Source organism: Desmodus rotundus, chromosome 4 (assembly GCF_022682495.2).
Source record: "Desmodus rotundus isolate HL8 chromosome 4, HLdesRot8A.1, whole genome shotgun sequence".
Classification (NCBI taxonomy): domain Eukaryota; kingdom Metazoa; phylum Chordata; class Mammalia; order Chiroptera; family Phyllostomidae; genus Desmodus; species Desmodus rotundus.
Genome location: NC_071390.1, coordinates 173827184 through 173850228, shown reverse-complemented (window position 1 = coordinate 173850228; position 23045 = coordinate 173827184). Strand labels below are relative to the sequence as shown.

The following is a 23045-nucleotide window of genomic DNA, read 5'->3' as shown; positions in this document are numbered from 1 at the left end:
TTAATAATAGTTCTTCAGCCCATCTCAAACTACTGTTGGTTGAGCAACACAACTACGATCCTGTTTGTGCACTAAACTGCACTATTAGCAAATGCAGGAATTATAAACACTGATTTTATTTTACCTCCAGCACAACCTAAACTTCAAACTAGTTTTTACCATTTAGCCATGGATTTTAGATATTAGTAGTTCGGCTAAAATGATAAATTACTTGTACAAAATACTCTTGACCTTAATTGCATAATCAGCTGGAAACTTTTAATGGCTGTTTTCCTTCAGGGCCCAACTGCCTACGTGCTAACTCGAGAGCAAAGTCACTACCTAATATGGAATCCGTGCAGTGGACATTTTTATGGACAGTTTGACACATTCTGCCCCTTAAAAAGTGTGGGCTGTTTAATAGGTCCCGATAATGTAAGTATTGACATCTCCTCTTGAACATGGTTGGCTGTGGCTTTATTATTTTTTTAATTGACCTACTTACTTAAATAAATACATATCCAAAACTTCTATACAAATATATACCATTTAAAGAAATGTAGTATCAAGCACAGTTACACAATCGTCTTAAATAATAAAGTTTTGGTTGTATCTGTCACCTTACAAAGAAGCAGAAGGAAGTTAAAGACTCAGAGGACCTGAGTTTGTGTCCTGGCTCCGTCCTCCGTTTTCTCTTCCAAAATAGAGTTTACAATGTCTAACTCATAGCACTCTGGGTTATCACCTGAGAAAACTGAGTTTGTTCTTTCTTTTTTTAAGAGAGATTTCCAGGTGCCAGCGGGTGATTCTGGCTGCACCCACGGAGGGTTCTGTATGAAGCAGGGATCTGCCTCTCCATACCCGCATGCACACGCACACACGTACTAACTGAGTCTTGTCTTTTTTAGATTTGGTTTAACGTTCAACGATATGATTCACCACTAAGGATAAATTTTGACGTCACCAAACCCAAGCTATGGAAATCTTTCTTTTCAAGAAGTTTTCCATACCCTGGCCTTTCCAGTGTCCAGGTATAATTCTTTTAATAACAACTAAATGTAGACAGAGCAAGGAAAGAATTTGAAGTCACTGTCCTGGGTAGCCAGATAGTTTTTGACCCTTAATTCTACTAAATGTTTTGTCTAAAATACTATTTGTTTTTCAAACTTCACTAAATTAATTTCATAACATGATCTACCCATAACATTAATATAAAGGGGTCCTGGTAATAGATTTCAAGTAGTAAGTGTAAGAATTGTTTACCACCACTTTTGTTTGAGAGCTAGGTATATGTGTATGCTGGGTGTGTTTTTCACTGTGAGCAAACCGTTTTTAAGAAAGGGTTAGGAAACACTACCCTAGAGAAATTCTCCAGTGTGTACAAGATGACATATACGAGACTTTTCATAGGAACAATGTTTGCAATAGCCTAAGCATTGGAACAGACTGGGACAAATTACAGTACATAACAGAGTATTTTATAATTCTGAGACAAATGAATCAATATTAATTTTAGTAAGCACTCTAAAAATGTGTTTGCTACTATTTCTAAATATAATGTTGAGAGGAAAAAGCAATATTCACCATATAAAATTATTACAGTTTAGAAAACACACAGTGTATTATTTAGGAACACATGTCTATGGTGAAATTGTGGACACATTAGTTGGCCTATCTCCACTGACTACAATGTACATACCATGGGGGCAGGGATTTTTCCTCACCGCTATATGCCCATCATCTATAAAAGTGCCTGACACACAGTAGGTACTTTATGCATGTTGAATGAAATTGCTAGAAAACAAATTCAGGTGATGGTTAGTTCAGTGATGAGAGAGAAGGGAAACTGAGGAAGAACTACACAGCACTATCATCTGTTTTCCTTAAGATGGGTCCTAAGTACATCAGCATCGGTTGTATCATTCCCTGTATCTGGTCGAATGTCTACGATTTCATAATTTAAAAAGATTTAGAAATAGATGTGTAGCTATTCAAATTAGGTGTAAATGATTTCTAGAGTTTCTCAACTACTTCCTCTTTTACAGCCAGAAGAGCTGATTTACCCGGGCACTGACAAAGCGGCCGCAGCCGAGCTACAAGACAGGTCAGGTGATACCCTGAATCCACAAGCACTCTGTACCCAGAAGGGAAACTCCAAACTGGATGGTTCTCAGCCTGGGGCAATGGGAAATAATTGGGGCAGTTAATTTCAATTCCTAGTACAGGTGTGATCTCTAAACCCCGTGGCTCAAATGGAGATTTGAGCATCAGCATGGTGCGGGACAAACAACTCCAGCGGTGCTAGACAGTTCGCCAAAAATTCTGCCTCAGATGAGCTCAGCATCATGTTTTTATGGGTCTTGCTCAGACATACAATCTTCAGCTTACATATGCCTCTTTGTCCAATTAGTGGCTTACTGAGCTTTGGCTAATTTATAAACCTAAGGCACAGGGAAGGTCTGTCCCTATTTGAGTCCCTATAATCTTTACAACCCTGCAAAATAGAACTTACTCTGCCAGTTTCACAAATGTGGAAACTGAGGCTCACAGAGGGCCACACACTTAGGTATTAGGGGAGGCTCTAAGCCCCACCAGACCTGAATTCAGAGCCAACGTGCCTTCTACTGCATCAAGTTCTGTGAAGAGCATCGTGTCAATTACACAAGGCTAACGTGGCTCCATTTAAGGTATTACTACTAAAAAACACCAACTTACTCTCAACGTCAACTGGAGCTTTATTTGGGATCCCCACCTAGCCAAAAAGTTCTCTAATAGCTTCAGGATACTACTGACTAGACTCACATCATCTAGTTCTGCAATACTGATGGGAAGTGCAAGGCAACTCTTGCTCAGACCATCTTGAAACCCAACACAAAGATACGTGTTATGTGCCAAGAGTAGGGGGTCCTGGGAGCTACTGAGCTGTAGGAGGCTGGCTAGGCCCCTACACCTGTGTCTGGTTTGGGATGCACAGGATGCTTTAGAACTGGCAAGGCTTCAGTTCAAATCCCAGCCCCCCTGCCATCATCAAGTCATTTATCCTATCTCAAAATGTCCCCTTGTAAGTGAAACTGGGACAATATTCCCCTACATCATAGGGCTGTTAGGGTTAAATAAAAATGTATAAAAAGCACTAGCACAGTACCTAGTGAATAAGGGGTAGCTATTTTCTTTCATTCTGTGTTTAAACTTCCCACTTTTGGACCCAATGCCCATCAAATTAACTATAAAGCAATATACAAGAACTTAAGTTGCAAAGATGATAGATATTTTAAAGGCAGTTTTAAGGCAATTCAGAAAAACAATCCTCATGAATATAAGGCACAGAGGAAGCAATAAATATGCAGCATTCGGAGGCTACTGGAAGCTTTCAGCATAAATCCCACCCTTTATGGCTGGGTCTAATTTGTCTGTATGTATGTTACCAGTGAACAAAGTGATAAAACATTTCATGATAATACATATTCTAAAAAAGATTTTATTTACTTTTAGAGAGATGGGGAGGGAGAGAGGGAAACATCAATGTGTCGACCGGCTGCCTCACAAGCCCCCAACCAGGGACCTGGCCCGCAACCCAGGCATGCGCCCTGTCTGGGGATCAAACCGGCAACCCTTTGGTTCTTAGGCCGGTGCTCAACCCACTGAGTCACCCCAGCCAGGGATTTAACAGACCTTTGGCTGATAGTATTGAATTTAGCTATCCCAATTACTCCCTCTTGTGTTCCACTTGAAGCATCCGTTATGGCCCTTAGGCTACCCTGTCGCTTCTACTCACTGGTCTAGTTCCCATCCCAACCATATACAACCCTTAAGGGCAAGGATCACCTGTGTTAATTTCTGAATCCTCAGGGATTAGCCCATATTAAGTGGCAACTATGCCCAGTGAAGGACACCACCACCAAGAAAAATGTGGTTATGTAATCACTTGAATCCCCACTGCATACAAAGTGGGTTTTTGTCTGTAAGGGAAAAGCCAAATAAGGGAGGGAGGGAAGAAAAGTGGAGATTATTTTTTATAAACAGGATTGAAAAAATACTAAAAGAAAAAATCATGGACTGGAGGCCACGGCACCTGACCCGGTGGAATAGGTACTGCACCTCCACGCTGCGCCACTTCCTGCCTCTGTTAGAAAGCAGTCGAGGAGAGGACGTAGAAGACGACCACAGAGCAGAACTGCTGAGACAGCTGGGGGACTACCGGGTAAGCACTCACGCCTCTCAGCTGAGCCTGTGGACTCCCGTGTTTCACATGGGAAATTGCCCCACAGCGTGTTTTGGCATCAAAACTCCTACATTGGCCCATCAGTAAATGAGTGGATGAAAAAGCTGTGGTAACATTTACACAATGAAATACTACTTGGCCATAAAAAAAAAGGAAATCTTACTTTTGCAACCACATGGATGGACCCTACAGGGTATTATGCTAAGGGAAATAAGCCAGAGAAAGACAAATACCATATCATTTCACTTAGAATCTAGTGAACAGATTCATAGATACAGAGAACAGACTGACAGCTGTCAGAGGGGAGGGTCGTTGGAGGGCTGGGTGAAAACGGTAAAGGAACTGCGCAGGAGAAACGGGGAGTTGCTAACAGCCACAGATGTACGGACCGCAGCATGGGGGACATGGGCAACAACGAGACAACAGGGAGTGGGGCCTGGTGGGTGCTTGGGGTGGTAGGGGAACCGCCCCGCGAAATGCATGGTTTCTGACCACTTTGCTGTGCGTCTGTCTGCAGCTGGTGCAGAATGGTATTAAATGTAGACTGTAATCGAAAAATAGAAGTTTTTAAAAATCCTCTGCTGCTCTACAAAGTATATGGATGAAGTAGCACAGACTAAAAAGTGAAATGAACTGTTCAGATCTCGCCCTGGCTGGGTGGCTCCGTTGGTTGGAGCATCGTCGGTAACTGAGAGGCGGCAGGATCAATCCCAGGTCCCAGCACATAAGGAAGACAACCAGCTGGTGCTTCTTTCTCACATTGATGTTTCTCTGTCCCTTTCTCCCTCTAAAAGCAATGAAAGTGTCCTCAGCTGAACATTAAAAAAAAAAAAAAATTAAAGTTCAAATCTCAGTAAGTAACATATCGTTGAATAGCAAAATATCTCTTTAAAATGAAAAACCATTTTTTAATAAGGTGATCCTCTGGAAAAAAATAACTTTTATAAAATACACTGCAAGTATTAAATAAAATGAAACAATCTGGCTAATTCATGTTAGACTCAAGTGCGCATAAAGGTGAAACCAACCATTCTCAATCAGGTTTTCTAAACGGACACAATTCTATACTAATTACTTTTCATTGCTAAGTTCTCATTAATAGATCTACTGACTGCTGGTAGTACCATGTCCACAGGCGGCTAAACCTGGACAGCAGTCCCAAACTAAGACAGTACACACTGGTGGCCACTGTGAAGCTGGACACTTGATTCTATTCACTGACTTGAACATATCCTTTAAGGTCAGGTTTTCAGCCAGGGTGTTCTCAAGTGACAGAATACTTAGTTCTAACAGCCTTGAGCAGTGAAAGTAAGTTATTGACTTACTAAGTCAAAGTTAAGAGGTGAGTACCTCTAGCCTTCGTCCGAGTGATGGCATCCCCCGCAAGCTGGCTTTCCCTGCCGTCCTGGAAGGCTCAACCAGTTCCAGGCAGGGCTCCCAATACTGGGTATGCACATGGACTGCTGAAGCAGGAGGGAGCCTCTGAGTGCCGAGCCCTAGAGAGTTTCCTGTAACTCATTTTGAGCCTGCCTTCGATCACATGCCCATCCCTGCAGATAATCACTGCAGCCAGGGGTGTAGAATGCAATGATTAGCTTAATCTAGACCCCAAAGTTACATGGGTTACTGTGCAAACTAGGGGCTATCAGGAAGAGGGAAGGGAACAGCGGAGGGGTGACTAACGGGTGTCATACACCAAGTCAATATGCTGGCATCTCACCTGACAAAAAAAAGACATGTAGCCTCACTCGGTTTTCTGTATTGCTAATATACAGCTGAACAGAAAAACAGAACTAAATTAACTTTGAGATCCAGGAAGACTTTTTATTAAGAATTAAAATGTTTTGTTTTTTTTTTCCCCTTCAGTTCTCTGGATTTCCCCTTCACATGCCCTATTCGGAACTGAAGCCTTTAATTGAAGCTGTGTATAGCACTGGAGTACATAATATAGACGTTCCTAGTGTTGAATTTGCTTTAGCTGTGTATATCCACCCATATCCCAAAAATGTTTTGTCTGTTTGGATCTATGTTGCCTCCCTTATACGTAACAGGTAATGTTTTCATTGTATACTTTTTCTATCAGGTAAAACTATAATTAGGATATAAGAATATTTTTAAGTGATACTGATCAATCGTGTCACAAGAACATATTTGTAAATAAAATTTTCAAACTGTGCAAAAAAAGTGTTTTTATTTAGTAATCTGCCTTGTCTCTGCCACTTTGACCTGAAAATTTGGTGACTCCCCAGTTCCCCCTTACACTCTTAGCTACACAGCACCCTACTTTTGTACTTGCTCACCTCCTACTTGGAAGCCCTTCTTCTCTGCCTGCCCAGCAGAGTATCAATCGTACTTTTAAGACGCAGCAAAACGACTTTTCTGAGGGAAGGAGGAACAACTTTGCATCGTAAAGTTATTTTTAATGCTGAATACGTCATAAAACCATATCCCACAGAAATACTAAGCAAGCACGCACACACATACACCCACTCATTGAAGGAACATAGCATTTTAGGGGGAAAGGGGGATATATTTAACTTTTCATCAAAAGGGAAGTAGTTTAAAAAATTAAGACACTGCTGTGGACTGAAAGACTGTCCACCTCACCCCCAAATTCCTATGTGGAAGTGGTACTGCAATGCCTTTGTAAACAGTATTTGGAGACGAGGCCTTTGAGAGGTAATGGGGTCATGACAGTAGAGCCCTTAGGATGGGATGAGTGCCCGTATAGGAGACAGGAGAGAGCTTGCTTCCTCTCTCTCAGCCGTGTGTGGCTGCAATGAGAAGACTGGTGAACCAGAATGAGAGCCCTCACCAGAAACCAGACTGGCCAGCACCTTGACCATGGACTTCCCAGCTTCCAGAACTGTGAGAAATGTATGTTTGCTGCTTAATCCACTCAGTCTACGGTATTCTGTTATAGCAGCCCAAACTGACCACAACAGATAATATACTAAGCCACTGAAGAGGATTTATTTTTCAAACTGAGTCTTTAAAGCTAGGTCCAATTTAGACACATTAGGAGGAAAGTCTTATTTAATTTTTCAAAAGATTTCATTTATTTTTAGAGAGAGAGGAAGGGTGGGAGGGAGAAGGGGAGAGAAACATGGGTATGTGGTTGCCTCTCACATGCTCCCAACCAGGAACCCAGCCCACAACCCAGACATGGGCCCCAACTGGGAAATGAACCAGCGGGGGACCCTTTGGTTCACAGGTCAGCACTCAATTCACTGAGCCACATGAGCCAGGGCAAGAGGATTTAAATGTACGTGCTGACATGGAAAGATACACACAAAACAGAAATACATAGAGCGGGAGTTCTCAATAGCAGCACTACTGACATTTTGGGTCATGGGAATATTTGTTGTGGGGGCCGTCCTGGGCATTGTAAGGTGCTCAGCAGCACCTGTGGCCTGCCTCTACCCACTAGATTCCAGTACATCCTTCACCTCCAGTTGAGAACAACTAATGTACCTGGAACAGGATCTCACTTAAAAACAAAACAAGGACAGAGGAACCAAATTAGGGAAAAGCTTTCACTTTTAGCTCTATTCTCCTGTGGCTTTTACATGCTTCTGATACCTCCACTAAGAACTGTTAAAACGACAGTTCGAGGACCGACCCTTAACAGTCATCACCAATGTAACAACAGAGTGCAACAGTGGTTAAGAACACGAATTCTAGAGAAATCCTAGTTCTGCCTCTTAAGAGCTGGGAATTCGTGGACAGGTTACTTAACCTGTTACTTATTTTCCCCATACAAAGACTGCAATAACTACTCTTCATCAATGTGCTTCATCACATTGTTGTAACAATTAAACAAGTCAGTATGTAGGAAGTACAGCTGACCCTCTAACACCACAGGGGTTGGGGCACCAACCCCCCAAGAAGTTTGCATAAAACTTTTGACTCCTCAAAACCTCAGCTGTCCCTCGGTATGCACGGAGGACTGGCTTGAGGACCCCCTCCTCAAATACCCAAACTCACGGACGCTCAAGCCCCCTGTGTAACATGGTGTAGATGGACGTGTACAGTTGGCACTCCACAACCACAGGCCCCCAACCGCGGGTCCGAAACAGAGGTATTTATTGAATAAAATCCCCATATATGTAGAACCACAGAGTCGAAACCCAAGGTGTTCAAGGCCAACTGTACTTAGGACACTGCCTAGCACCGAACACCTGAAATTTGTCAGCAACCACAAGGCACTTACATTAACTGTTACCTTTTACTCTAAGAATGAACAGTTTCAATAATTAATGAAGTCAATCACAAAACCAAAGTTAATTTAAACCAAGTATATGTAGTGTATCATTAAATATTAACCATCTCTTTAATAATGAAACTGAGATAATGTACAAAAATTAAATGCAGATCCCGCTATCTCCCCATGCAATTGGTGGGAAGGTGGACAGTAGAAAAAGTTTCCACATGACAAGTGCTGACAGTGAAGTCAGTTTGGTTCCACCCTGCCAAGTCCTATTTAATGGTTTGCTAACATTAAGCAGCACAGGACAAAGCAAAGGGAGGCATCTCAATCACCTGGAACCCCTGGGGAAATTAGCTGCTCAAATTAATTAATTTAAAAGGATACATTTAGAGCCAAGTCCTGAAACACCATTTATTATTTTTGTAAGTATTATCGTAATTTTATACCGGAAATACTGCCATTTTCTGACTACATGGGAGATAAACTTTAGTCCTCCCTGGGTGACCCAGGACATGGCACAGATGAGGAACCTCACCAAGGAGTTCATGTAACTACTGGGAAGAAGAGGAAGTATAGGACCGATGACACTCAACACAGAAAAACTCTTGTAGTCTGTTTTCCTGAAGTAGTCCCTTGTGTCAACTTTTAAACGAACTTTACTAAACATTTAGAGAAATAAAAATACAATAACTACAAAAGAGCCAATCTTACAAAATAAAACTTCTGACCCCATAACCATTCAATGTGCGCAGATGTCCTTTCAAGTTCTCGAAGGGAATCAAGAAATCGTTTCTCACTTTGTGCTTAGGACAGACTTTAAAGGACAAGACAACATGCAGCAGCACAAGAGACGTAACTAACTACTTAAGTTTAGGAGCTACAAACTCAAGACGTAAGATGGTCTGCTTAGACAGCTGCCCTGCCAGAGTTCAGTGATTCCATCATTTATTTTGCAAAAGTTAACAGGAGTGGGATCAAAATGAGAGCCCCCAGAGAAAGGTAAGATTTCAGAGTCGTGAGATGTCCACGCTTTAGAGGTGATCTTCCCTTAAGAGTGTTTAATTCAAATGTTAGTGGAATAAGCATGCATGAATCTTATTTATATGCCCATCAAATGATTCTTTTTTCATCTTTATAGAGCTCCAAGATAGTTTTCTCTGAGCCTGAACTGAAACCTGTTCCCTATAATTGGTATCTGTCCTATTCCTCCTATTTCCCAGTAGAACACACAATACCTGGGACAACAAATAACAAGACGACTTCCTCTTCCACAGCTGTGCGTGTATTTCGATGGCATGCCGCCGACTATTCTCTCCTTCGTGACATCAAAGTATACCTAGCATTGTATAAAACTGACTCAATATGCACCTTTCTGAATCGGAAGTCTCCACTCCCATCATCTCTTCATAGAGCAATGAAGATAAGCTTACAAATTCAAATTTTGACTACTGCACAATTAATTTCAAAAAGACAATTCAGCTCAACAAAACTATCTGTCTAAAACTGTTTATCAAGGTCATAATTTCATGGGAGTTGAAATACTCCTATTTCACCCTAATTAAACCTGCATTGAGATTTATAATAAAATCAAAACACAAAAGAAATTACTTGGTAAAGTCCTCAAAGTAGATTTTATTTATACATTTCTTCAAATGATTGTGGAATTTTTAAAAATCCCTCTCAAATTTGACAATTTAGGGACAGTGGTAGAACCGGGGGATCTTGGCTAATACAAATAAACTGGTGCTCTGCCAGCTCACTGAGCTACCACCAAGAAGCCAATTTGTTCTATGTTCTTAAAGAATCTTGCATGTGGATAATGTTTGAATTGGCCCTCTGAGAATTGTTCAAATAAAGGAAACATTATGGAAAAGAGACTAGTTTCCAAAATGTGCAGTCTCTGAAAATAAAACTTCAGCACAGTATGTCTGAAAAGACCTGCAAAGCCTGGTGCAGTGTTTATACAGGAAGAGAACCAACAACCCCCACTGACTAAAACTCCAAATAATCTAAAAAATGCTTTAAATGGCAAGGCATTAGTGACATTATTTTCAAAGCATTCAATTTAAAAGAAAGCTGATAAAACTATCCTTATTCTTATGAAAAGACCTAATCCCTTTCTAAATCAAAATTAAGATTTGCAAGAGAAACAACACTGTACAATTCACTGGTAAATTAAGATTTCCGAGGGTGAAAGGATTGGGGCCAAAACAAGTCACACTCAAAAAAGGGATGGTTAACACAAGAAATGTGCTACAAGTAAAGTGCATGAAAGGAAGCCTGCTCAGCTAAATGAAGTAGACAAAAGCCAGAAGTCAGGGGTCATTCGCCAGAGCGGCAGCAGGCTCGAAAACCACACTGCAAGTTCTGGCATCCGCTGGCGGTGTCCGCGTGAGGACCTGTGAAAACAGACAAGTGTCAGAGGAGGGATTTCTTAGGGAATCACATAAAAATAATCTTGCTTATGAAAGAACTTGAAACATTGACTTTTTTTTTTTACCAGCACTGCATTTATAACATTGAAGTAAAATCTCACAACGAGCGTATAAAAAATTATTCAGACATAAAAACTGCCAATAGCATGACTTCAACTAACATATCTTTCATGGTTCAAAAGCTGAATGAAAGAAAAAGGGAAATAATATTTTGGCAACATTCTTACAAAATAAAACTCTAAGAAGAAAAGGAGATAACTCACAGATAAGACTGCCAAGGTAACTTAACACATTTCTTACACTATGAACATCCTTCTGAGAAATATAATTAAGGCAAAAACAGCCTTATCTGTAATAGATCAGCTAAAGAATCCAATATTGAGCAATTATATACAATAAACTTTATATTCAAAATTTTAAAAACTATATAGACACAGGCTTAACATGTTTGTCATATTTGTATCCAACATGTGCAGCCAAAATAAATCATATAGTAGAGTGAAATTACCTTCCAGAATTAAGTATATAATGAGGGTTAACTAAACAAACATATCTAAGACATAACAAAAAATGAGATTCAATTATAAAGAAGAGTAATAACATTTGTGGAATAAGTGACATTTTATCCCAGTCACATTATGCTGCCCAGACACTAGATAAAACACCATTACGGAACATAGCTGTGAATTAGGAAATGTCAAAAAAGAGATACCAGGGTTCATATTCCAATGTTAGTTACTTTGAATGAATCTGTTTTCATAAGGGCAGATAAATGAGAAAAGGGATGTTTTAACAGTATTGAAGCCTTTCAGTATATCTGCACCATGAACAAATGAAGAACAGTGTAACAGTTCTTTACTCATCGATCAGAACCAAAATACCTGCAATTGTGATATATAAGGATCATACAAAAGTACATGAAATGTAATTTTATTGGGTTATAATTGAAAAATAGCAGTACTCTGTCTGGACTGACCTCTACCTTAACCAGAAATATTTTTCATTAGCTTTGTTTTGTTTTTTAAAATAGCAATCCACTACAAAAGGCCACTATGCTAATACCAAGTGAACACACAGAACACACTTATTTCCCAGAATTTCACTTTTCCTTGTATCCCTGAAATGGCATATACAAAATACAAGGGGCAAATTTGTTAGGAAACACAATGGAGAATAATGTTCATATACTTCACTAGAGAAATGATAATATATCCTTAAGTAGACAGAAACTAATGAGCTTTACAAACATATGTAGAGCAGGTATGGTAATGGGCAATGGGACGTGAAAGAAGATTGGCCACGAGTTTGTAACTGCTGAAGCCGATGACACACAAACATTCACTCTGTTAGTCTATGTTTATATGTTTAAATTTTTCCACAATAAAAAGCCCCAAATTATTTCAAATATAAAACTGAATTACCACAAGCCTATTTTTTATTTAACCAAAATTAAATGTTCTATTTTTAAACTGACTCATTGAATGTGTCAAATATTTACAATTCACAAAGTAGCATTTTTTGTTAAGATTATTTTCCCTTAAATTGAGACACAAGGTTAGTTGTCTTAATCAAAATCGAAATCAAATCCCTCAGTACACACTATCGGGTATTTGTTAGAAATGCCCCGACAGGAAACCCCACGGTTCGGACCCCCCAACTCACTGCCGACCTCTGGCCTGGTTTTCCCTTCGAATGCACTTTCAGCTTTTAAATTTTCACCACCACCCAACTCTCCATGCTGACCTTTCTAGTCTTACCTCAACCCTCCCCCCTCAACTCTGGTTGCTGCAGTGCCCACCAGTCAGCCAGTACCTCTCTTCAAGACCCAATCCCCTGCTTCACTGCCACGGTCCTGCCCTGACAGTGAGTGATGAAATGCTTCAACTGGTGGTTTTTGCAAAAATGTATCTGATTATGATTTTCTCAGTATATAATTCTATTCCAAATTTTTAAAGAAGAAATAAGCGGAAGGAAACATGGAGACTTCGTATAATTATTCAAACTAAAACTCCCTAAAATACTTCAAAATGTCTTTTTAGTGAAATCAACAGTGACCTAGAAAAAAAAATCATAAACAATGACTGAAAGCAATAAAAAGTGAGGTTCTGGTTTTGAAGGGAGAAAATAAAAGGGAGCCTTCAACAGAGCCAATTGGATTAGGGAGGCTATTCTAAAGATCCGTATCTTTCAGGATACCACACAGCTTTTTACCGTCCACCCCAAAAGACAGAAGGGCCCGGCATCCTCAGTCTCCACGCTGGCCACCTGGGTCACTCTTTTCTCTCAAAGGCTCAGAGGCTGTAGCAGGGATGATGGTGAAAGAAAAATATGTGCCCTACATTAGGGAGACAGCCACCCAGCCCTGCTGTCAGCGTCTTACCATAAAGCAAAGTTCTAGCTCACACTGCTGTAAAAATGTGTCCCCTCCCTCAAATAGTCTCTAGAATGTCTGCATTTCCATGGGATTCGAAGTGACCAGAGTAAACAGAGGGAATTAATATGTCAGCGTTTTCAAATGTGAAAGCAGAAACCCTATGGGTACTTAAACAGTAACTGTAACAGTAACTACAGTCTCATCATAAGGTCAATGACAGCGCAGGTGTCTGACCCTAATAATCCATCAAAGTGATGCCACCCAAGAAGGGATTGTGTGCTGTTGATGGCCTGGGGCAAGCAAAAGTGAAGACACTATCTTTACCTGGATTAATCTCATGTTGTAGAAAATGGGAGAATAACAATTTCCAAAGCCTAGAAACCTCATGCAAAGTTAACAGTAAAACCTTTAAGCATCACAGAAGGACAGTTCAGAAAAGGGAGTAAATGGACAACAGAAAAAGTGAGGCAACATTGGGAAAAAATTCGACCAAGACATGTATGTCAGCTGTAGTTATTTACCCAAATTCTTATTATTGAATGTTTTTCCTTGATATTAAGCATCTTACTTATGCTGTACATCTGCACTTACCTTCACTTACCTTTAATTCCTCTTTAACTTAAATTAGAAACATAAGAGAGCAAATCATCTGAGACTGTCACCTCCAAAACTATGAGCTAATCTATCGTAATTCATAAATTATACATATACTGAAATGCAAATCAATACAAAAAGTTTATTTGCTATCATTGTTTAAAGGTACTTAAGAGCTCTAAAACTATGCAATTCCATTTAACACGTCTTAAATGACATTTTTAAAAATATTATGGCTAAGAACCTTCCTTTATATTTAAATCACAACTTATCAATTAAATAACAAATTTAAATGTTATGAAGAATCACTCAGAAGACTTGAAAATGGCATTTCATATCAATGTTTGGTACAGCGTCTTCCTCACAGTAGGTATTGTTTGAATACTCTATTCGATTACTAAATCATCTTCTGCAAAATCTCTGCTAGTGCTTAGGAAACAGATCACTCTGCTGCTTTACTTATCACTTACTATTTACATAATGAATACTGTTCATCAGTATTTACTTCTTTTAGTTAGTAACCTGGTAGGTAACTATATAAATTTTCTTTTGACAAAATATATTTTTAGTTAAATGTTAACTCTCAAATATTTAAAACATAATTTGTCACCTAAGTATGCTCCTTATTATTCTAAGACCTTATATAAAGCATATTAACTACTTTCAAAAATAATAAAGATAATAATTAAAAGGGCCACCTAAGCAGTCACTGACTATCTACTGTACAAGTTGAGCTACAGTGAAAGATGCTGATCAATTGTGTCATCTTGCAAAACAGGATGTAACACAATTTATTCTAACACTTTCTAGGTTGTCCATGTCTTTTTAAGGAAGAGATTATATCAGAACAACTGGCTGGAACGCTGGAATACAAATTAACAGAAGTCACCCTATAAACTTTACAGGATTTCCATTCCCCCACATGATGCTTTAAGCAGCTGTAAAAGGAGACTTAATATTGGATTATACAAGCACTGTCAATTTCCGTCCACATCTTTCAAAGTCGGATATCTTCATTAAAATTCATTTATTAAAAATTACCACTCACTTATCAAAAACCCTAAAATTCAACACAAAGAGTGTAGCAGCTCCTTTGGAACACTCTAAAATTTATATATACAAAATCAGTTAAGATGAAAAGAACTCTAAAATCCTAACAATACAAAAGATTTTAGTATTTAACTTTATCCCATCATGTAAATTATTTCAAAAAGTTTAAAAAAGTATACAGTTAAAACAAGTAGGCAGATCATAAAAATGAAATGAGACCAATCTCTCCCACTCCATAACATCTATATACCCAAAAATAAATATAACAAATTAGGTTGTAAAATATATTTCCACAGCATAACCTATGCTGAAATCAGTTTGGACAATTCAAGTGCAACACACCTGTTTTTCTTGTAAAAATAATTGCTTACTGATTGTTTTTCATAATATGGCCAAAATGCCTTAGGAAGTACAAACTGCAGCTAGAATGACAGAGCTGTACATTAAAAAAAAAAACTCCCTTCTTAAATTCACTGCATCCATACAAGCACCCAGTCCCTCACTACAGCAATCATACTCTGCTTTTGTACACTTAGCAGGTTGCAACTAAAATTTTAGACATTCATTTCACCATTCCTTGATTATACACTACAGGTAACAATAACAAGAAATGCTCCAACTTAATGTTGCTATTTCAAGACATTGAAGATCATCTCCTGTATCACCAATGTGATTCCAGAAACAAGAGAGCTACTATCTCCTGTCTCTTCATATATATTCTAGGAAAAATCTCATCTCAGAAATAGCAGATTTGCTAACTTCTCTGCCTCCTGGTATGCCGTTAAAGAAGAGACCACTCCTTGAGTCTTCCTGCCCCTGTCCACTGTTCTGCCTGAGAAAAATTCAGTTGATCTTACTGTCATCTTAAGATGAATCAGGCTCAAAGACAACAGTATATGGTGTAAAAGCACAGGTGTGTAGCAGAATCTGAACCACCTAAATTTTTTTTGCAGTTATAAATAGAGAAAGTTGTCTTGCTTACTAATAATTGAGAGCAGCTTTTTATGCTTCTGGGAATTTTAGTCTCTACCAGTGAATATCAGTGCTCAAAAGGGCACTGAATATTACTTTGTTAACCCCATTACAGGGTAAGGAGAGGCTTAAAAATCAAAACAAAACAAGATATGTTTATCTGATAACCGTTAAAAGTTACATTCAGGAATCAATCTTCAAAATACTGTAAGACTTTGAGTTGTGCCTAAAGCACCTGAGCCACTTGCTGCCCTCCCCAACCTTCCACAACTGCTTTGGCACCAGACCCAGGATCCCTGAGGAGTCCACGTTACCCAAGTCTTCTTTTCTCTACTGCATTTATCAAGTTGTCCTACTAGAAAACTGAGTCTCTCTTGCCTAAGAAATCCATACATCTAGAACATCAATACATCTACATTGTTAAGGACTGCTGTATCATTCTGGAGGAATTTCCCAGAACTTAGTAAGAATATTAGTATTGCTATGATAACTTGCCATTTTGGAATGACTAAACTCTTACATATCTCAAAAATCTGGCGGAATGAATATCTGAAACATCAGTTAAAAAATTACTTTTAGAGAAGCTAATCAGTGAAAAAATGTGATTTTTAAATTTTATTAAATATAAAAGGCTAAAATCTAAAAATAAAATAGTTTGGTAACTGGAAATCTAGAAAACTAAGTAGAAACGCTAAGAATAAGCCGAATTGTTAAAATTTTTTAAATCAATTCCTTCAAAATTCTCATTGTTGAAAGGCATTACCGTTAATGTTGTCACAGTAGTAAAAGTATTCATCATTTAGAGAAGGGCATGCTGAAACCAAATCCTGCAGGCCTGCACCAGTTACAGTAAGACAACCAGAGAGATTAAGGTGCTCCAAATAGGGCAGCCCTCCTCCCAGAGTCAAAACCCTGTAAGAGAAGCAATTCAGCAATTAGAATACATTAACCTGTGAAATCTTATGTATTCCAATGGCCCACTGGACCACTATTAATAGACCTTTAAATTTGGTAATAAGAAAATTTAATAATTTCCATAAAATATGATTTAACCTCATCTTTAGGCAGGAATACGCTAATCTGTGTAACAGTGTTTGTATATAATTGAAATTAAGTTGGTTGTCAAACTAGGCTGTTTTAAGTTCTGTTAACTGTATCCCCAAGATAACAATAAAGAAAATAACTTAAAAAAATACAGAAAAGCGGAAAAAAGAGAATCAAATGGCATATTATATATATACACACATGTATACATACATACACACATATAAACTTTAAATGCAAATCAAACACTTGTATGAAAAGGCAGAGATTAACTGACTGGATTGAAAAAACATGATGCATCTATATACTATCCATAAGAGACCTCGCTTTGGATGCAAGGACAAAGAGCTTAAAAGAGAAAAGCATGAGAAAGCATATTCCATACACAAAGTAACCAAGAGAGCCAGGGTGGCTATACTATTGTCAAACAACAGAGACTTAAAATTTTAAAAAAGGTTACAAGAGACAAAGAAGGATATTATGTATTGATAAAATGTTCACTACACCAAGAAAATAAAACAATTATAAACATATACACACCTAAAAACAAAACCCCAAATATATATGAAACAAAAATTGACAATTCAATTGAAGTGAGAAATAGTTCTACAAAAATAGTTGGAGACGTCAAAGCCCCACTTTCAATAATGGACAGAACTACTAGACAAAAGATCAATAGGGAAACAGAACTGAACAACACTGTAACCAATTAGACTTAACAGGCACATATAGGTGTGGGCAAAAGTAGGTTTACAGTTGTGAGTATGCAAAACACAGTTTATTCTTGTATCATTATTTCTTAATTGTTGTATTCTTTATTTGTATTGCAGCTGTAAACCTCCTTTTGCCCATCCCTGTATTGAACACTCCATCCAAGAACAGCAAAATATAATTCTGTCTCTGTAAGATAGACCACGTTAAGCCCTAAAACAAGTTTTAATAGACTTAAAAGGTTTAACTCATACAAAATATATTTTCTGATCACAGTGGAATCAACCTACAAATCCATAACAGAAATAAAACTGGAAAGTCACTAATATGTAGCTATTAAACAACCAACGGGCCAAAGGAAAAAAGTCACACATGCACAAAAGAAAAAAAAACCAAAAAAGATAAAAAATCCACACAACAAACCAAAGCTGTGGGATGGAGCAAGAACAGGTCCAAGAGCAAAATTTACAGTTGTAAAGACCAACATTAAAAATGAAAATCTTAAAGCAATAACCTAAGTCAACAACTTAACAAATTAGAAAAGGTGAGTAAACTATACCAAAAGCCAGAAAAGGAAAGAAATAATAAAGACTAGAGCAGAAGTTCAGAAAAATCAATGAGACCAAAAATTGGTGATTTGAAAAGGTCAACAGCAATGACAAACATTTTGTTACACTGCCTAAGAAAAAAAGAAAGAAGGCACAAATTACCAAAATCAAAAATGAGAGTTAGGACATTACTACCTATTTTACAGAAATAGAAAGGATTATAAAATAGTACTATAAACAACTGTATGCAACCAAGTGCATAACCTGGATGAAATGGACAAATCCCTAAAGACACAAAAAGTACCAAACTGACTCAAAAAAAAAAAAAAAAATCTGAGTCGACCTATATAACAAGGAGATTTAATTAGTAATTGAAAACCTCCCAACAAAGAAGCCAAAATCAGATGACTTCACTAGTGAATACTCTAAACATTTAAAGAATTAATAATAATCCTATACTGTCAGATGGGTACTAAATTTATTGGGGTGATCACTTTGTAAAGTATATACAAATATCTAATCACTATGTTGTATACCTGAAACTAATATAATACATCAACTGTGATTGAAAAATTCAAATAATGTTTAAAATCTTTCTCAAATTCTTCCAAAACACTAGGAACATAAAGAACAAAACACTGTCTGTTCCTTATGGCTTCGATTTAGTTTGAAACTTTGATCTTCAACCTGCACTTGTACAATGCTCTTTTAACAAGCCCCATTTAATGAACTTGCCAAAACTCATGCTATCCATCTCTGAATAAAGCATTATGAATAATGCAGAAGGACACACTGAATGCTCCCAACTAGCACTTCTGTTCCCCTAGTTGAGCCCTTCTTGTTCCTAGAAGTTGAGCTGAATGCCGACATGAACTGTACTTGTTCTCTAACCTACTGACACAGTTGTACTTAGTGTTGTAACTGGTTATTTGAAAAACTATTTAAACCAACATATAAATACAAAAGAGTGGTTTCTAAATACTAAATTTGGATTTTTTATTTCCTTCCTTTCTTCCCACAGAAAAAGCACACAAAATTCATCCTCTAACTTCATTCTAATCTCTACTCAAAAACTGCTTCATTCCAAGGCCTTTCCTGTCCATCAAATATTGTAAAGGAGCATTCTCAGTATTCTCTAGCCTGTAACCCTACTCTGCTTTTCTTCAGAACATTCAGTTTGATGTAACATTTATTATCTATTTCTACCAATAGATTATAAACTCTAGAAAAAGCAGGAAATTTGTCTGGCTCCCTAGTAATTAAAACAGGGCAAGTCACATAGTAGGTGCTCAATAAATACCTAAATGAGTAAGAAAAAGATTCCTTCAAGATAAGTCAATGAAAAAGAGACCATTTGCACTCAGATTGCAGACTTTTTTGATTAGCTACCAGTCCAAATGATATCACATAAGATAGCTTCCATGTTTCTCCCATCCCCAGATGAATTCAAACTCTGTCACAGCCTTATCTTCCACTAACCCCCAGTCCGTATCTTTCACTACAACAAATACCAACACTGGAATACCACGTCTTCTCTAAACATTCCCACCACTCAATTTAATATGCTAAAGATAATAATTAAAAGACAAAAGAGAGACTATTAGGCTTTATCCTGGATGAATTGTCATCCCATTACTGAAGAGCATTAGTAAAATTCAAGTCTATTAAAAGGTAAAACAGAAAACACGTCCTCAACTTCCAAAGGCTCATATAAAGATAATCAAACAATTACTGCACATTATTAATGCCCAGAACAACCGTAAAAAAATAACCTAACAGCAGGCACGACAGTGCTCTACTGTGTGCTCCAGCGATCCCCGCTGCTAGGAGCCATCTCCTCCCGCTGCCACCTATCGAAATCCTTCATCGCTCTTCAAGGTCCATTCAGTGTCATCTCTTTGTTCAATTTTCTGATCATTTCCTCTCTTCTTGGACCCCCATAGAATCTTTATTCAAAATCTCTTAAAGAATGTACACAAATAATGCCCAGCAAGAGAATACAGTATGCATATTTTCTTCTCCGTTACAAGTCCTTGAGGGTAAAAACTCTTATTCAGGTTTATATCCACTAAGCACAGAAAATGTGTTACAAGCATTTGCTAAGTATTTGTTAAACTTTTAAATTTATGTTCCCCCATATATCATAAATTATTTGAACAAACTTAAGTGAACTACCAACTGAAGTTATACTATTCCAACACTTTAAAGTAGGACAAATCTTGGTTAACTCTTTAGGTTAAATAAATCAGCTAAAAGGCGTAACTCTTAGATTCAAAATTTTATATTCCATTTGAGAATGAGAACATATCCATTTGCTAATACTCTGCAACTAATTACTTACCTGAGACCATGGTCTGTGATCTGGTAACACCCGGACAGACTGAGAAACACAAGTACACGTCCAGTCTCTTGATCAGATTTTTCACTCCCAGAGTAAATTAAGTCTTTTTCCCTAAGCAATCTAGTCCTTGATGCTTTCCTGCACAATGCAGAAGACTCTGGGAGTGCTGACATAGTTCTTAGAGCTGTTCCTGTACAACAGAAGGAATGGCCACAATATGCAAAGGCTGGAGAAGCACAATGCTGCTGCCAACAGACACTAGTCCTTAGTCCAACAATATCTTTACTGTAACAACCAGAGGAACAACTTAAGTTGGATGCTGTTTCCATTACACAAAGACTTTCAACATTTCTATGTCTCCATTCTACAGCATCCTCAATATCAGCCAGATCTTCGGCATCTAACATCCACACATACGGAGTGGTGAAATTTTCAGAAGAAACGGGCTTAGTCCAGGAGTGTTCATTATTGATTTCTTCTCCGATGCTCTTGTTAGTTAAATCCTGCAAACAAGCATACTGCTTGGTGGACTGCACAGTAATGTCTTCATTTTCCCACACAGTCGAAGTGATTTTGCTTGTCGAAGTTTTCAAAAGGCCACTCTGATGAGACGTCAGAATTCCAAGAGCTCTAGAAATCTTCTCTAGAGCCACATCTGTGATTTTTTCACATCCAGACAGATCAAGATGCCGAAGACTCTGGCAGCATCCAAGCCAAGACCAACTATAATTTACAGATAACAAGGCTATTAGGGGATACTGTTAACTTCTTCAAAAGTATCTGACTATATTTAAGTAGATGAAAAATAAAAGAAAGACTTTAAATCTAATATAATCAAACTTTACTGAATATATATTGTCAGGTACTATTTTAGATGCCAGGGATACAAAAAAGGACAGGAAAAGAGAAGACTTAGTTTATTTTACTGAAAAGTGACCAGTAGAGGAAAGGTGGTACACGCATGAGAAGAGAATAACTAATGATGAATGCAGGAAGACCCAGAAGAAACAAGCTCCAGGAACTGGTAGCATTAGCCGTAGCCAGAGAAGAGTACACCTCTCTGGATGAGAACAGAGGTGCTGACATAAATGCTAGGGTGAACAAGAGCAAAGTATGGTAGACTAAGAAGGAAACTGGTGGCGTCCAAAGAAATGAAATCTGTGAAGAATGTAACTTGAAGAAGTGTTATAATTTCAGAATAATTATGAAGACTGTAAGACAGAGCCTGGCCAAATGGTATTTGGAACCAACTAAAACTGAAAACATCCTAAAAACATTAGTGCCCAGTGAGGCACAAAGGCCTAGACACAATATAGGATTATAAAAATGATGGGATGATACAGACTGGAGTTTTGGATCAGCTAGGACCTGACAAGAGGCAAAGAACTGGAGGTGCTATCAAGTAATAACCATGTTATAACCAAAAAATAATAGCGTGATTAAACTACAATTATGCAAATGAGGAACCACAGAACAACTCTCGGACTCGTAGTTAGAAATCATATTTAAATATTCAAAAATAACTAACCTGTCAAATGCAGAATCTGAAATGTCAGTTTGGGTGAGATCCAGGTGCTCCAGATTAGGACAAAGCTCTAAAATCTGCCTAACCTAAAGGGGAAAAAAGTCACTGTGAATATCTGCAGACTCTTAATTAGACAAGAGACAGATAACTTTTAGTAAATGACACAATCCAGTGGCTCTCAAACATCTGTGCATGTAAAAATCACTTCAAATCTGCACTGCCAATATATATGATGGGCTCAAACCCCAGAGAATCTGTTTTAGTAACTAACATTAGATTCAGGAAATTTACATTTTTAAGCAATACCTAGAGATTTTGATTGAAGACAGCACAAGATACACTTTTATAAAACAGAGATTTAATCTCACTTGCCCATCTTACCATGCCTCACATATTATAAAGGATCATATAAAACTGGACTTCATCACTCAACATCTATAAAACTGGATAAATTGCTTAACCTCTCCTAATCTTTGTACCCTTTTCTATAATGTGTAGACAAAGATTACTGTGAGCACTGAAATGAAAGAATATGAAAGTCAGCAGTGTAATCCTATCCATGGGAAGGAACTCTCATGAGTAGTTTTCTTCCCCCCCTTAATTAAACTCAGGAATAAGAAAACCAAACTTAGATCATTGCTAGTTTTTCTTAATACCCAAACTGGTGCTAACTGATACATACCATTTTGCTGGAAACTGCAGAGCTGTATGCTAATACGAGAGTTTTTACAGAAGTACCAACATATGGCAGAACGTTATGAATTAAGCCATGGAGTAAACGTTTTTCCATTTGTGCAATGCTGATAGCAATTGATTCCTCTGCAGACTCTTCTGTAAAATGAATTAAAAAATCTAAGAACCTGAAACACTAATTAGAATTGGTCTTCACAAGGAATCACCAAATCATTAAATATAAAATACTTTTTGCTATCCTTAAACTCCCTTACGTATGCAAAGCAAGTTAAATGGACAAGGTCTCACTCGCCAGGACTTAATATTAAACAGGGCTGGCTTCAACTAAAAGAGAAGTAAAAGAAGAA

General features: G+C 37.9%; 2 protein-coding genes across 10 annotated transcripts in view; one reads left to right on the top strand and one right to left on the bottom strand.

The window, feature by feature from the left end:
- Positions 1-7026, top strand: part of CC2D2A (coiled-coil and C2 domain containing 2A) — an 89214-nt gene extending 82188 nt beyond the window's left edge. For 4 of the 9 annotated variants that reach the window (XM_045182744.3, XM_045182741.3, XM_045182747.3 and 1 more), the window contains 5 exons: positions 280-414; positions 888-1010; positions 2025-2083; positions 4003-4180; positions 6068-7026. In XM_045182744.3, the coding sequence (XP_045038679.2) occupies positions 280-414; positions 888-1010; positions 2025-2083; positions 4003-4180; positions 6068-6256 (684 nt within the window). In that variant the 3' untranslated portion in view covers positions 6257-7026. The remainder of the gene's footprint in view (positions 1-279; positions 415-887; positions 1011-2024; positions 2084-4002; positions 4181-6067) is intronic. The other 5 variants (XM_045182743.3, XM_045182742.3, XM_053923531.1 and 2 more) reach the window with 2 other exon arrangements.
- A 2997-nt stretch (positions 7027-10023) lies between these two features.
- The window catches only part of FBXL5 (F-box and leucine rich repeat protein 5), a 33936-nt gene continuing 20914 nt past the window's right edge, over positions 10024-23045 (bottom strand). Inside the window, exons 7-11 of the mRNA XM_053923532.2 lie at positions 22688-22836; positions 22009-22091; positions 20481-21203; positions 16600-16748; positions 10024-10810 (exon numbers count right to left, since the gene is read on the bottom strand). Of these exons, the coding sequence (XP_053779507.1) occupies positions 10734-10810; positions 16600-16748; positions 20481-21203; positions 22009-22091; positions 22688-22836 (1181 nt within the window). The 3' untranslated portion in view covers positions 10024-10733. The remainder of the gene's footprint in view (positions 10811-16599; positions 16749-20480; positions 21204-22008; positions 22092-22687; positions 22837-23045) is intronic.